We start from the raw sequence: 15,708 nt of genomic DNA on the forward strand, positions 1-15,708 counted from the left end.
GAGCAAATGAATGAATTTTCCTTTCTGGCTGAATTATCCTTTAAACGTCTAAAACGTCTACTAATGAAACCTTTATTCACTAACACAGCAAAAAAAAAAAAAAAAAAAGGCTGAGCTTTCCATCACAGGTGACATCTCACATCGAGAGCCTCCTAGCTCGCCAGAAACAGCAGTAGTGCGCCCACATAAAGCCTTCCTCCAGTCAAGCCCTGGGCAAATCAAAGCTCCACACATGCCACAGGCACTCGCAGGGCAGCCGCAGACTCACAGAGGGGTCCTCGGTACGACAGCAGCAGAGCGGGCGTGTGGCCAGAACCTTTTCCGTTCTCCACTTTGATGTTCAGAAGCTTCAGGCGCCCGCCAAAAGTGCTCGCATCATCACATTCCCCGCCACAAAAAAAAAACCGCGCCTCTTCTATAAAAACCGCATGATCAATTATCAAGCCCGTGTGGAAAAGTCTTCTTTAAAGCCCCTGTGCTCATGAATCAGACAGCGTTGATGCGGAGATGAAAAAGAGCTTTACTAATTAGGCCTTGGATGCTGATTTACGAGCTAAAGTACGTAGTGGCATCCTGCTCCGAGTGGGAGCCATCCAAACTCCTGTCTCTGCTGACTGTCAGCTTATTTGGCTGCTTTATAGCCGCTTCTGCTGACGGATATGATCATTCCTGCATTTCAATCCAATTGCCACAAAAAAAGCAGGATTAATCACTGGCGAGACCACACAGACACACAACGAACACAAATCAAATCACACCACGCCACTTTGAAGACCAACAGCATCGCTGAACCAGCGAGTGGCCCCTCTCTCTTAAACCTCACTCATTTCTGCAGGTCTTATGGGATGTTTTCCTCAAGGAGCTCCTGTGTGAGTCTTACTGAGACCCGGCGTCAGGCTCCAGAGCAGGACACGCAGATGAGAAGCCGAGGACTCATTTCTCACAAGATGATAGGGCCTCTGCCAAATCCCTTTGACCTTTGATGGGTTTGCTCCAGACTTGGACTGTTACGCCTAACTCTCACACACTCACAGACACGCAAATACAAGTATCTAGATTCATTCGGATGCAATTTTAAAGTCTTTTCTTCAGCTCTCTTCTCTGTTGCCCATTCAGGGTTCCCACACTTGTTGACTAATGAATGTTCATATGATTTATCTTGTTATTTAATTGGATTGACATCTGATGTAAAAATGCAGACTGATAGTAATTTCATGGCCGAGAACCAATAATTGGCTGAAAATACAGTTGTATACTATAACAAAAAAAAAATAACAAAAAAAATCGATATATACACACACATATATATACACAGTAGTCAACATTTGAAGTGGAACAAAACCTTTAATCAAAGATGAGCAGTACCCGTTCTCATCTTAGGACAACTTTGAAGAACTTTTTTGATCCACTTCAAATGTTGACTACTGTACACACACACACACACACACACACACACACACACACACACACACACACACACACACACACACACACACACACACACACACACACACACACACACACACACACACACACACACACGTTTTAAATGCCATGTTTTAACAGTGAAATTAGGAATCACAACATCACAAAAAAGGACATTCAAAAATGTATAATTTCTGAGGTTTGTTAAAGATGACATCAGTTATCAAATTACAAGTGATTATTTATTTATTTAATTTTTAAGTGAGAATTTGAAGACCGCAAAGGTAATCTAAATGCAAAAATATGCAGAAATTAAATATCCAATACCAGAAAGCCTGATAACCATATTAACTACACTAAAAAAGTCAGAATTCCTCCCCAAAAGGCTCATTGTGAATGTGAACAATACAGAACATTTGAAGGCTTTTTACTTATTTACATGATCTGGCCTGGAAAAACACCATTTTAAAATTCCTATTTTTCCATGACCGTAGAACCCCTGTCCATTATGACAGCGAATGCAGTCCTTATACTGAATACTGAACATGCATCATTCTCTGCACCTCTCATCAGCAATGAGCTCACCCTTCACAGAGATGGCCGCTGGGAAATGTTCATGGCCTCACACACTGCACCTGAACACAGTATCACATTCCTCCAGAACTCGCATGTAGAGGCCCCCTCAGATCCAGCGGACCATCCGTTTGACAGTCAGATCAGTAAATGACAGCACGCAGAGAGGATCTCTGCAGACTGCGGTTTGGGCTCTACATTCACTAATGACACAAGTGAAAAAAAACCAAAGGTCTGGATTCTCTCACTATCGATGCAGTTAAATTCAAGGACGAAATAGGAGGATAAATACTCAAAGTTATGCTGTCAAATAAAACGTTGTTAGAAATTTGCAAGCTGACGTAACATGTAATTCCAAACAGACAGAGATATTGGCCAGGCTAAATATTTTTAGCCAATTTGAGATGATCAGCTTTGGCTGCTAATATGGCTGCACCTTGGACGATTAACAAAAATGTTAGTTCCTTCTTGTATTAAATATGCAGGGCTTGACATTAACTTTTTTGCTCACCAGACACAGATGCTAGTGGTTTTCCAGGTTACTAGCGAATCAGCATTTTCACTGGCCACAATTTCGACATTGATACCATGGGGGAAAGCTGCCATATAGATATTTTAATATCATCTCATAATTTGGCAGCAGGTATATTAGGCTGCTGTCACTTTAAGACCTAACACACATGCCCATTAACTGTTACTAAAGCATTTTCTTTGTCAACTGTTTACGTTCATTTAAAACATAACTGAATTCGTTTAAGTGAATACTCGCCAATACCAGCATTTTGACATTATTGTGTGTGTATTTGACCGTTTACGCGCAATAAGCAGCGGAAAATAACTGAATTTAGTGCTTTGGCATAAAATAATGCCAAATGTTTTTGAAACAAAAAGCCTGTTGAATTGTACTACTTGAAAAAATATGCATTGTATTTTAATGCATTGTATTTTTAAGGCTTGCATTTTTATGGGCTGAAATTTAGCATGCTTGAATATTTAAGCTGCGAATATTTAAATTCAAAACATTTCAAACACATTTTCATTAGTAAAATTTTAATAATCCATATTCACCTTTCATATTTCACTTCCAAAATATTCAAACTGATTAAAAATATAACCTATAATATTCAACAGGCGGTTTTCAGTCCATTTTATTTCGCTTTGCAAATTCGCTTCCACAAATTCAGTGGTTCAAATTCGACAGTAAATTCACTGTTGACATCCAGGAACTGCAGGAAAAGCAGTAGATTACTGAGCATAATCTCCATCTGCTGTTAGTCATCCTCACCAGCAGGGGGTGCAAGCGCGTGTTGTTGACGAAGACCAGAGCAACAGTTAGAGCAAGCCATTCATTCATAAAAACTCATTTACAACAATTGAGTATGCATTAAGATTTTTGTGATGATTATATGGGTCAGTATATATGCGGAAAAGATGATAAAGGCACAAAAGCTGTGTTTATGTTTCATTCATTAACTTCATTGTTACTTTCCCTGTGTTAGGATACGTTATCAACTTTTTCTACCATGAACAGGATTATAATCGGTTTCCCTCAATACCTCATCATACTCAAGGATTCCCCTTCCATCAGGACAAAACGCTTAACGTAGCTTAATGGACTAATACAGTGATATAAAAGACCAAACACATCTTATTGGGGAAGTATGCCTATATGTTAATATTCCTACATAGGCTACATGATTAATCTGAGAAGGGTCATAGCACTTTCATATTGTTGTCCTATATTGTTAGTTTAACTGTAGCTTAAGTTGCTTTGGATAAATAATTAAATGTTAAATTGGCTTGACATTCGCACATTTAGGGACCGTCTCTAAAGTAACATTGATAGGCCTAAACGTTTCTAACTTCAATAGCAAACTTCAATTTATTTGAATAAATTGCGCATTATGCCTGACACCACCTACATGAACACTTTACAGTTGGTTTCATGACCGCAAGTCGTTCTCTTCAAATGCTATTGAAGTTAGAAACGTGTATACCAATGTTGTATGTAACTTTAGAGACGGTCCCTAAATGTGCGAATGTCCAATGTCAAGCCAACTTATGCCAGTATCACTGAGAAACACGCAGCTTTAAACTTTGCGCGTTAAGTTCATATTCTGAGTCCTTCTGCTTGCCTGCGAGTTTGATCTTTTATATCACTGTATTAGTCCATTAAGCTACGTTAAGCGTTTTATAAGTCCAGCAGGGGAGTCCTGACGTATTGAGGGAAACCCTAGTAGCTACTGCATGCAGCACAATCGCCACAATATAAGGTTGAGGCAACTAAACAACCAATAGATATGTCAAACTCAAATGTAACATTGGATCTGTATACATCCGCATCGGGGGAATATCATTATAATCTCGTTCACGGTAGAGATGCATGTAGGCTACACAGGAAAAGTAACGTTAATCGTGAAGACACTGAATTTCACATAAAACATAATAATCACAGATACACTTACATTGTTGTAAAAGAGTTTTTATGAATGAATGGCTTGCTCTGACCATGGATATTATTATGTCTATGGCTCTAACTGTTGCTCTGGTCTTCGTCAACAACACGCGCTTGCACCCCCTGCTGGTGAGGATGACTAACAGCAGATGGAGATTATGCTCAGTAATCTACTGCTTTTTCTGCAGTTCCTGGATTATAACGTTAAATTTACTGTCGAATTTGAACCACTGAATTTGTGGAAGCGAATTTGCACAGCGAAATAAAAGGGACCGAAAACCACCTGTTGAATATTATAGGTTGTATTTTTAATCAGTTTGAATATTTTGGAAGTGAAATATGAAAGTTGAATATGGTTTATTAAAATTGTACTAATGAAAATGTGTTTGAAATGTTTTGAATTTAAATATTCACAGCTTAAATATTCAAGCATGCTAAATTTCAGCCCATAAAAATGCAAGCCCTAAAAACACAATGCATTAAAATACAAGCAGGGTTAATGCAATGCATATATTTTTTCAAGTAGTACAATTCAACAGGCTTTTTGTTTCAAAAACATTTGGCATTATTTTACTTCCATATGCGAGCAAAAAATCTGCGGGAATGAGTAAAATTATGCACAATACATGCGATCCCATGCCCGAAATTTAAACCCTGTAACACCAACAATATTCATCCGGAGCAAATGAAATGAGTGAGTGAGGGGAGACGAGTTTGTGTGTAACTCACTGTTGGAGAGATGAGAGAGTGAGAAAGTGCAGCTGGTATTGTGTATGTATTCTGAGGAAAATGAATATTGGAAGCGTTTCAGATACATATCGATATCACTACACTGCACTTAGTTTATTATTTCATAAAAAAAAAGATACATATTTACATATATTTATTATACATACAATTCACAGCTGAAATCTACCCGCATTTGGCGGGTGTTAAAGGACAATTTCGGCCAAAATTGAACCTAGGGCTAAATAACACATGGGTACCGAGTCCACCGTTCTCTGGGATGCGTTTTCATGATAGTCGAATTTACCCAGTTTTAGCATTAGTTTTAGTTTAACCACAGATTAGCTTATAACGCTAGTGTATGGGCAATCGAATAAGTACTGTTTCCTGATAACCACTAAATATGACATTATTTTTTCACATTAATTTAGAGGCATTACTATTTTTGTGGTAACATCAGGCCTATACCCAGACCCATAGGTTGTGTTGTGGAGTCCATTTGATGTGAATTAGGCTGATGCGCAACAGGAAACTGCACCTGAGCCTGCTTGAAACGGTGGCCTGGGGTTTATGTGAACTCACAATTTGTGTGAGAGCAATCATGATTAACTTGAAGTTAACTGCTATTGTTGAAGAAAAAAGGAAGAAACAAAAGGCGGAATGAATAAACGAGAAAGGAAGAAAAGAAGGAAGGAAGAACAAAAACAAATGAAAGGAACGAAGAAACTAAAAGACAGAACAAACAAACAAGCAAAGAAAAGACAGACATCAACAAACAATAAAATTTGGATTCATGTGAACTCAAAGATGGTACACAATTTGTCAAACTGTGGTTTTGGACCAGACAATCAAACCAAGTGTGAAAACAGCCTATGAGTCTCAGGAACACAAGGCTACAGAGCGTGAGAAGCTCTTCATCATCATCCTCCTCCTCCTCCTCTTCTCCCCAGTGGCAGCACATCTGCCTCACTGTGGGGTCTGTGGGAAGACAGCGGAGCTTGGCATGAGAGTACAGGACCGCGTGTCTGGGATATACAATGTTTCGAGCATTTTATCTTTCTGTCTCACACACAAACACTCTGGAAACATCTTTGTCCCATGGCATGAGCAAGACAAACGGCAAACCTCCATCTCTCTAGATGCTCATACGCTTCACCCGAAACTCACTGGCTATGAATCCTCTTCCAAAAGCTTATTCAGGGAAACTTTCTGTCATGTTTGCCAGGGGGGCACACAGAGAACGTATCCACAGACGAGGAAGACTCAACCATGACGTGCAAGATGAGGCAAGGATTTATGACTGGTAATTAGCATTAGCCTGCGCAGATTTCCTTGCAATGGACTGAGACAAATTACATGGACTGGAACCACAAGGCTCTCGAAAACCGATCCCACCTCACGGGTCCACCAAATCCCAGAGCTGGAACATGCCAAGAGCGGTTTGGAACTGAAGGATCATGCACTTGTAAAACAAAAAAAAAGGGCAGTGAAGGGTTAATGCTAGTCATGGCTATCCATCAGTCTCAAAGGCTTTTCCAATCGCTCCCCCGTCCAAAAAAAAAAAAAAAAAAAAAAAAAAACGAGAATGCAAAGAGTAAAGGCGGCGGGGAGGGGGGCACTTCAAAGCCTTGTCATCTGGCATTGCGAAGAGCTGGTTTGAATTAACTTCAATTCTCCTTTCTGTTTCCAAGTTCATGGTGAGAGTGCCTGGGCTTCTGGTTTTCATTAGAGCCAATTTTCTTATCTTTTTTCTCCTTACTTTCTTCATCCTAGGGTTGATCCCCTGTAAATGCAACGTGGCACTGGCTGGGTCTAAATAAGAAGGTGCTGCCCGTAAGGCATGTATTGTCTCGAGAGGCCCACATACACATCGCTGAGGAGGAAGAGGAGGGGGAGAAGAGTGAGGAGGAAAAAAAGAGGAAGGTAACCAGGAAAAAGACATGCATAAAGAGGGAAAGGGATAAGTGTGAAGAAAGAAAAAAAGTCAGATAGAAAGGCACAGAAGAAACAAACAAAATAAAGAAAGCCAGAAGAAAAATAAGGTTAAAAAAAGAAAGAACAAACAAAAAAACAAAAGAAAGGAACAAACAAAGAAAAGACAGAAAAGCAAAAGAACACACAATTGAAAAATAGAAAGAGAGTAAAAAATAAAGAAATAAAAAATAAACAAGACAAAAAGCAAAAATAATAGAATGAAAGAATGAACAAAAATACAAAGACAAACTGAACAAACATACAAACAAAAGAAATAAACAAAGAGAAAAACAATTGAATAAAAGAGAATAAATTAACAATAAAAACGAGAAAGATAAGATCAACAAAAAGAGAAAGAAAGAACAAAAAGAGAAAGGACATGATCAATAAAAATAAAAACAAAGAAAACACAAAAACAAAAGAAAAGAGAAAAAAATAATAAAGGATAAGTGACAGAAATTATAGAGAACAGGAAGGAAGGAAAGAAAGAAAGAATGGCGTGAGCAGGAAGGCAGTAGACAGAAATATATGAACTGTTATGTTCTCCCTCCACAGTCTCGAGGGATCATTAAATCAAACGCTGAGAAACGTTTGTAAAGACCAGCTGATGACAGAAAACACGAGAGACAGAGAGAGAGAGAGAGAGAGAGAGAGAGAGAGAGAGAGAGAGAGAGAGAGAGAGAGAGAGAGAGAGAGAGAGAGAGAGAGAGAGAGAGAGAGAGAGAGAGCAGTGGGAGTGAGACACGTCCCCTCATTTGGGTGGATCATGGGTGGACGCAGGATAGATAACTACACTATGAACACAAACCGATTACAGATCGTTTAAAGGTTGAGTCACTTAACGTGGAGTTTCCTTTGACTCAGAATGAATCATGAGCAGATTTGCATGTAATTTGATTAAAATAATGGCTCAGGTGCCCCAGTAACTCTAACAGCAGAGCATTACATATTTACTGAGCTACACGCATACTCTCGCGAACGAGGAAACCGCTGACGCAAATATGCCTTGGGTCGTTCCACAACTGCGGTGGCATTTTCAACAGAATTGTTTCAGAAATGAATCTCATCCATCCAACATTACTCTATTAAAATAACATTTCTGTATTATACCCTCTTTTACAATTTTATTTAAGGTCACACTATATAATTGCAATAAATAATCAATAATAATACAGATTAATTATAATAAACATGACCACATGATCTTTAACCTAAGGAACAACTTTTTAATCAAATTTAAATTCCAGTTGTAATTTTGTTAAAAATATTTGCAATATTACACTTACAATTATTGTATTTGTAATTTAACAACATGATAAAATATAGTACCTTTCACACTTTGAAATAATTAGCGACAACTGCTTTAATGTAAATTATTAAAAATCTCTTGAAAAATTTAACTTCACTTTTTTACTGTGCTTCTACATTTCTTAGATACTATGTTTCACAACAAATCTCTCATTGCAAATTTTATTACTGTACTTGAACTGAATAATTGTCTCTAATCAGCTGAATAATAAATTGGGTAAAATGCATATACAGTATTTCAAAATCAAAATAATTGTAAATGTTTATTAGGTCGTATAATTTATGCCAAGTTGCATTAAAGGTGTTTTAAAAAACTAAAATATGATTTTCAATAGGAATTGTGCACTCCTAAAGTGAGCGACAACATCTGTCAGGGCAATTGTAGAATGACTGGTTACCAGCAGCCGTCTCTACTGGAGGATGAATCAGAATGAATGGACAGATAGAGTGAAGGTGTGCGCCGGTGTATGAGTACAGCTGGCAACCAATGAGTAGCTGAGTAATATGGCAACGTAAAGCGAGTGAAAGTCTTTACAAAGGTAGATCTCAACAAAACTTATCAGACTGATTCTCGATGGCCAAACCGGAGCATCTCAACATGGGTGCTGATGCAGATGAGATCAGTGGGAGACTTGGGTCTGACTCAGCTGGCATCACTTAGAGCCTACCCTGTAGAGGAAAAGCCACTGAAGAGAGGTGCAGCGAATTTATCGAAGACGTGTTGGGGAGAGATTTACGACAACGGTCGGACAGATGGGCTGATTGGGTCAAAGAGAGGGAGGTGGTCTGGTTTAAAAAAAAAAAAAACAGGGATGAGCGAGGACTATCCTGTCTTACCATCGCCCTGCAGCGGGCCATATTTTAGCCATCTACCTGTCGAAGCAGCCTGAACGCGTTGGGCACGGAGGCCCCTCTTCAAAGAGTATCTCGAATCGGCCGTGCGCCCGCACTGTGAGGGAAGGAGTTATTAATAGCCCCAAACACCAATGCTAATAGGGCTCAGCTTTACTGGCTCACCATCAAAGACTCCCATCAGCCCTGCTACAGATAAAAGGGACAGTTCAACGGATGAGCAGCGCTTATACAAATTGTTACAAGACACCATTCTCCCACCAATTCTCCAACAACCACCTACCGTTCATGAGAATCCCTGTGAAAATGGGGCTTTTCACACTGTTTGGCTGTCATATGAGTGTGTTAGTTGGCAATATTAAACCGGTGAGTTGGTTTGGCTCTGTTTTAAAACCTAGTGAGCTGCCTTCATTTTAAGGGAGCATGAAAATGACTCAAATGCCAAAAAAGCAGGCAGAATAATTCAAACATGTCTTATTTTGGCCAAATTTTAAGGCAGTATCACGTGTATTCTTTACAGACGAGACAAGTTAGTGAAAGACGACATCCAAGATGGCAGACGATGCTAAAGAAATGCCAGTTATAAAATATAAAACAAAAAATAAAATGTGTCACAGGGGACCTATTATGCCATTTTTCAGTCTTGATTTTGTTTTTGAGGTCTCCTGGAATAGGTTTTCATGCTTAAATGTAAAAATAAATAAAAAAAACAACATTGTTTCATTGTTGCAGCACCTCTTTTCCCTGTCCATCAGTAATTCTCTTTTTATTTCCGGTCTCTTTGAAGCCCCTCCTTCCGAAAATCGCAATGTGCTCTGATTGGTCAGCTGGACCAGTGTGTTGTGATTGGTCAACTGTAACCACGAGCTTCGACACACTACTAACGCAACTCAACCAAGCCTCACCCTCTTTATTTGCAGATGCCTAGGGTGGGAATTATTAAAATGAATAATATTGTGATGTGTATGTTCCCGAAAGACAACTCAAGACTACAACCGAGGCATTTCAGGAAGTTCAGAAATAGTGCTTACTGATATAGAGAATAACTTCATTTGGACCGGACCTAGCGCTTTGTAACTTTACAGACTTTTTCCATGCTCAAACAGCAACAGCTCACTAGGTTTTTGAAACAAGAGCCCTTCTCTTTGAAATAGTTTTTAATGTCTTTCCTGCCAAAAAAGAAAAGGTTCATTGATCCAGCTGATCAAACTGAAGTGTGTTAAACTTACAGCTCTTAAGAGTCTGTTAGACTCTTCCAGCATTCTCAATCATCACATCCTATTCTGAGTTAAATTCAGTGGTGAAATACAGTCCTTCTACTGGCTGTGAGGTCACTGGGCTAGTCCATGCCCATCCAATAAAAGGACATTGCCTTGTGATAAATTCAGCCTTAAACAGGCCACTCTCAGGCCACATGTGCCCACATAAAATCTCTGACTGTGCAGCTGGTGGTAAAATAAATAGTTTGAGGGAGTAAATAGCTATTCAAATAAATAAATATATAATAAGCTCAGTAAGGAAAATATATCTGTGCACTAGTTATAAGTGTGTCTTTAATCAATATGATGCCGCTGCTCAACCTGGACTCATTCTGCACGTTTCCCAAAAAAAGAGAGAGGAAAAATTAACAACAACAAAAAAAATCTGCGTGAGAAACATGGCTTCTGCACCAGACACTAAAACCTGCTGGTCTTGAACCAGGAACAAATAACCAGTGTCTAAGGGGGGATAATGTCACCATGAATGAGTTTTTAATTAGACTTTTTGATTGTTTTTCATTAAAAATATTTAAAATCCTTTAAACAATACTTTAAAACAAAACTTTACTAGCGAAGAAACACTAGTGTTGTTATTGTCAACTAAAACGATTAAAAATCAGTTTCTGTTATTAAAATAAATCTAAATTAAAATAATACAAATATTATATTAAAAAACATAAAAATAAAACAACTTGATTGAAAACTACTAATGTTGGCAACAAAGTGAAATAAATATGTTTAAGTACTAAAATTCTCAAAACTACAACTGAAATAAAAATAAATTAAGGTAAATAGAAAAGGCACGTAAAAAATGACTAAAACTGCAACTAAAATTAAAATAAAAAACTGAAAAAAAGAAAGCTAATTCAAAATATGAATAAATACTATAACAGTATATAAATACTTAAATGACTGCATAAGATATTAAAATTTGTTTTAAATATAAATGCATTTTCTCAGTCGATTATAACTTATTTTTATGATTAAAACAAATGTAAAAATCTGTCAGTGCACTAGGACAAAATACACTAATTTTAAAGATACAATCAATTAAAATAAGTCTTAATATTGTATGCAGTGTTGTTTCAGAAATTTTTAGTTTTTTAACTGGAAAAATAACATTATAATCAACAAAGTTGATGTGATACACATGCAGTTGGCAGACACCACAAATCTACAGTACTCCACACACTTTTGTCTATGAGTCAGTTTAAAATAACTTGATTTTATTAACAAAAAATCCCAGAATTAAATATATTTAATATATGGTTCCATTACGTCTGACGCCAACATCAAAGTCAGCACATCATGGCATAAAGATGCTGAGGGACATTAACAGTTTTATACTTGTAAACAAAGTCTGCAATACACTTATGTAGACCGTCCGGCTTGTTTTGGTGTAAAAGAGGTGTATGCGCGACGATGTTACCTGAATGCTGCCAGATACTCTGTGTCCCCCATGGGCGGCTCCAGACCTCCGGTGAATGCCATGTTCACGTTAAAGCCCACGCCTGGACCGATGCCCACCTATAGACAGACAAAAACAAGCCACAAATACAATTCTATTAAACATGTGGTGTAGTACTAAGTCTACTAAGCTCCCAGCACAGGTCTTACTGGAGCAGATGAGCAAGTGTTATGAATCATGCACATTCAAACTTCCTAAATCAAGGCTGATGTCACAGAGCCAATGAAGGACAAATCCCAACAATTACGACCAGAGTTAAACTGTAATGAGGTCTTATTTGAAAGCCAAATGGACTTTGACTAATACCAAAATTTAGGGATACAACTGAGTCAATTCAATTTCAATCCGCTCATTAGTTCAGAGGCAGGAGCTGATTTATGAGATTAATGATAATGAGCATTAATTATAACTGAGAGAAATGGGAGTCAAATAAGGTGAAAAGAAGAACACAACTGTCTCTACCATACAGGGCATATATTAGGGAGGCAACGAAATTTTGGACGCTGGAAATTACCGGCATAAAATGGCATTTTCAGTTTTTTGGCCGAAAGAGAAAAACGGCCGAAAATATATGCCATCCTGCCACGCGCCTCAGTGTTCAGCGCTCAGGTTACACTCTCGCTCTAGCCGTTATATTCAATATTCTGCTTTATGCACGTGCGGAGCTCAGTTGCACACGGCCTATGCGAACGCTCCACTCATGTACCGCTCATATCGGAACAGCAAAGTCTTGCTAAAATAACGCGCCAACATGAAATTTATATGAAGTAGTGTATACTTGCTGCTGTTTGCAATAGCCCTATTGCCCTAAAAGCATTTTTGGTTTTCGGCCAAGTGCATCCAGAATTTTCAGCTTCGGTTTCTGATCACGTTCTCCAGGATTTGAGAATTATTCAAAGAGCATCTGCATCTGATCGTCCATGCAAACAATTCGCAAGATAAACGACACAGATTTTCTTAGTAACATAGAAACAGTGCAGCATATTAAGCACATTTTCCATGTTTTCTCAGTTTTATATTTGACAAAATCCCAAAACCGTTTATTTTCAGCTTTAAACCTGATTTTGTATCTTTGAATCATCGTATGCCTTGTATTTTGATTATACATCAAAGTTATTGTTAAATTAGGGTTTCTCTTACTGGAAAAAAAGTTATATTTTTCAATCTGTTTCAAAATAAATGCATACATACTGTGATATACAGTACAATTCAAAAATTTGTAGTCAGTAAGATTTTTTTCTTTGAAAGAAAATAATACTTTCATTGTGTATCACAAGTGACTTTTCTGTGCATTGTTACAAAAGTTCTCTATTTATCAAAGAATCGTGAAAATAAATGCATCCGGTTTTCATCCAAATATTAAAACAGTTTTCAACATTGATAACAAGAAATGTTCCTTGAGCAGCAAATCAGCATATTAAAACGATTTATGAAGGATCATGTGACACTGAAGAGCAATGATGCTGGATCACAGGAATAAAGAGCATTTTAAAATATATTAAAACAGAAAACAGTTATTTTTCTGTTTTTTTTTTGTTGTTGATCAAATAAATACAGCCTTGGGAAGCATAAGAGACTTCTTTTAAAAAAACATAAAAAAAATCTTACCAGCCCCAAACTTTTGAACATATATTAGTGTATATCAAACACTGTCAAAAGGCACATGAAACTCACCTCATCGGGGGCTCCGCTGCCGGGGAAGAAGTTCCCATCATCGTAGCGATGGAGAGACAGATACAGGACATTAGGATCACTGTAGAAGGCCTGTTGAGTCCCGTTGCCATGGTGAACATCCTAATGCACAACAGTACAAACAATTCATGTCATCTGTTCTATCCTAAAGTAATCATTAATCTACTCAAAACAACAATATTTGGTTAAGCAATGCAAAAATCAGATGCTGTAAAAAAGACATGCCGTCACTCTGGTGTATTCGCACTGGAATGACAAGTGTGTAAAAATCTATTCTGAGCCGTCAGTGATGCAGGAGGACAGTTTAAGAGTTGATCTCTTTTTATGTCTGCCACAGCATGTCACGGTCAGCTTCCCCGTAAACGGCAGGTCTGTCAGAAGAGCCGTGCCACAGAGAGGAGGAAATGAAAGCCATTTTAAAAGGCATCCAGAAACCCTAATGACCCCAGCAGAGCTCTGCCTTGACGCCACTTGTCATTTTAAGCTACCGCTGGCCCAGGATGAGACGAGACTGTCCTGCATACCATAAACTATCAGAGTTTTTAATATATATATATATATATATATAATTTTTTTTTTTAATACATTTTATTAAATATTTATAAAAATACATCTAAACATGTCTTTTGCCACTGGTTATGTTAGCATTATAAATATTTAATTTATCAAATTTAAAAGTTGTGACCTCTGACCCGATGTATGGAAACTCAAGCTCCTCTTCTCTTATCGAAATCCTCTGACGTTTTTCTCTAAAACTTCTTGTTTTAGACTTCTAATTCGCGACAAGTGTTTTGTTTTGCTTCTGCACTTCCGCGTTCGGCAATTTCAGAAGACATTTATTAATGGAGCTTCAATAACTGTTTCAAACCCATTACAAAGCTAGGAAGATCCAGCATATTATTTGATATAACTCCAAATGTGTTCGGCTGGAAGAAGAAAATCATATACAGATGGCTTGAGAGTCAATTATGGGATAATTTTCATTTTTAGTTGAACTATTCCTTTACATACGGTATTGTGTATATATATATAAATAAATTATAATAAAATATTTAATGAATAATTTTTTTTATAAAAAAAAAAAATATATATATATATATATATATATAATTCTCCACTTTCATGGAACTGGTTATGTTAGCAGAAAGACAACTATTGCCCATGGACTTTTACTGAAAAAAAATGTTCAGTATAATTTAACCATATAATTTTTCATATGGTTAATGCACCAACGCCGCCAGTTACTGTACGTGTCCGAAACTCAGTTTGAAAATGTTAATTATTTGTGTAATTCAGTTTGATGACTCCAGACCGACAAAGAAATAGGAAAAAGATATTTATGAAGAAAGAACATGAAATTCATGGAATAAAACAAAAATATATACAATCTGATTGAGTGTACACTTACCCAGTCTACAATGAGAATCTTACTGACATTGAGTCTCTGCTGTAGGAGTTTGGCTGCAATGGCGACAGAGTTGAAATAGCAAAATCCCCTGTTTTTTGTGTCAAAAACAAAAGCAAAAAACAGCATGTGAGAGAGAACACAGAACCAGGGCAGTCAGCTGGTGTGTGTGTGATCTATTGTGGAGGGCCAGATCGTGTGTGTTTCTGAAGTGGACCTCCTGGCCTGATGGATTGTCTCATTTCGCTAATGACACGATTCACCCACTGCGTCCTGGCCCGACATCAGAGCGTAAGAACAGGGCCTGGCCCGCGGCCCACGGCAGAGGCACCAAACCTCAGTCGACTCCCCAAACACGCCATTGATGGAACAATCCTTTTATTTAACCTTTCAGCATAGAGACTGAGGAACACTCGTTTACTTTAACCTTTCTGTAATGAGGGAGATGCACTGGGAATAAAGATGGGAGGAGCGGCTGTGATGCTTGAGCCTTTTAGAGCAGCACAACTCATCAATTTGAGGGAATTTAGTCCCACATTAACGATACCTGACATTCATTTGGACAAACCAT

The 15,708-nt window shown here is 37.8% G+C and overlaps 1 protein-coding gene across 4 annotated transcripts in view; it reads right to left on the minus strand.

Annotated features, from left to right (window-relative positions):
- Positions 1–15,708, minus strand: part of hdac4 (histone deacetylase 4) — a 260,715-nt gene that overhangs the window by 23,532 nt on the left and 221,475 nt on the right. For all 4 annotated transcript variants that reach the window (XM_077215662.1, XM_077215663.1, XM_077215664.1 and 1 more), the window contains 3 exons: positions 15,141–15,228; positions 13,715–13,834; positions 12,002–12,099 (listed from right to left, as the gene is read on the minus strand). In XM_077215662.1, coding sequence (XP_077071777.1) covers positions 12,002–12,099; positions 13,715–13,834; positions 15,141–15,228 — 306 coding nt within the window. The remainder of the gene's footprint in view (positions 1–12,001; positions 12,100–13,714; positions 13,835–15,140; positions 15,229–15,708) is intronic.

This window comes from Siphateles boraxobius, unplaced genomic scaffold (assembly GCF_051911475.1).
Source record: "Siphateles boraxobius isolate OS27281-9 unplaced genomic scaffold, OSU_SipBor_1 7, whole genome shotgun sequence".
Taxonomy (NCBI): domain Eukaryota; kingdom Metazoa; phylum Chordata; class Actinopteri; order Cypriniformes; family Leuciscidae; genus Siphateles; species Siphateles boraxobius.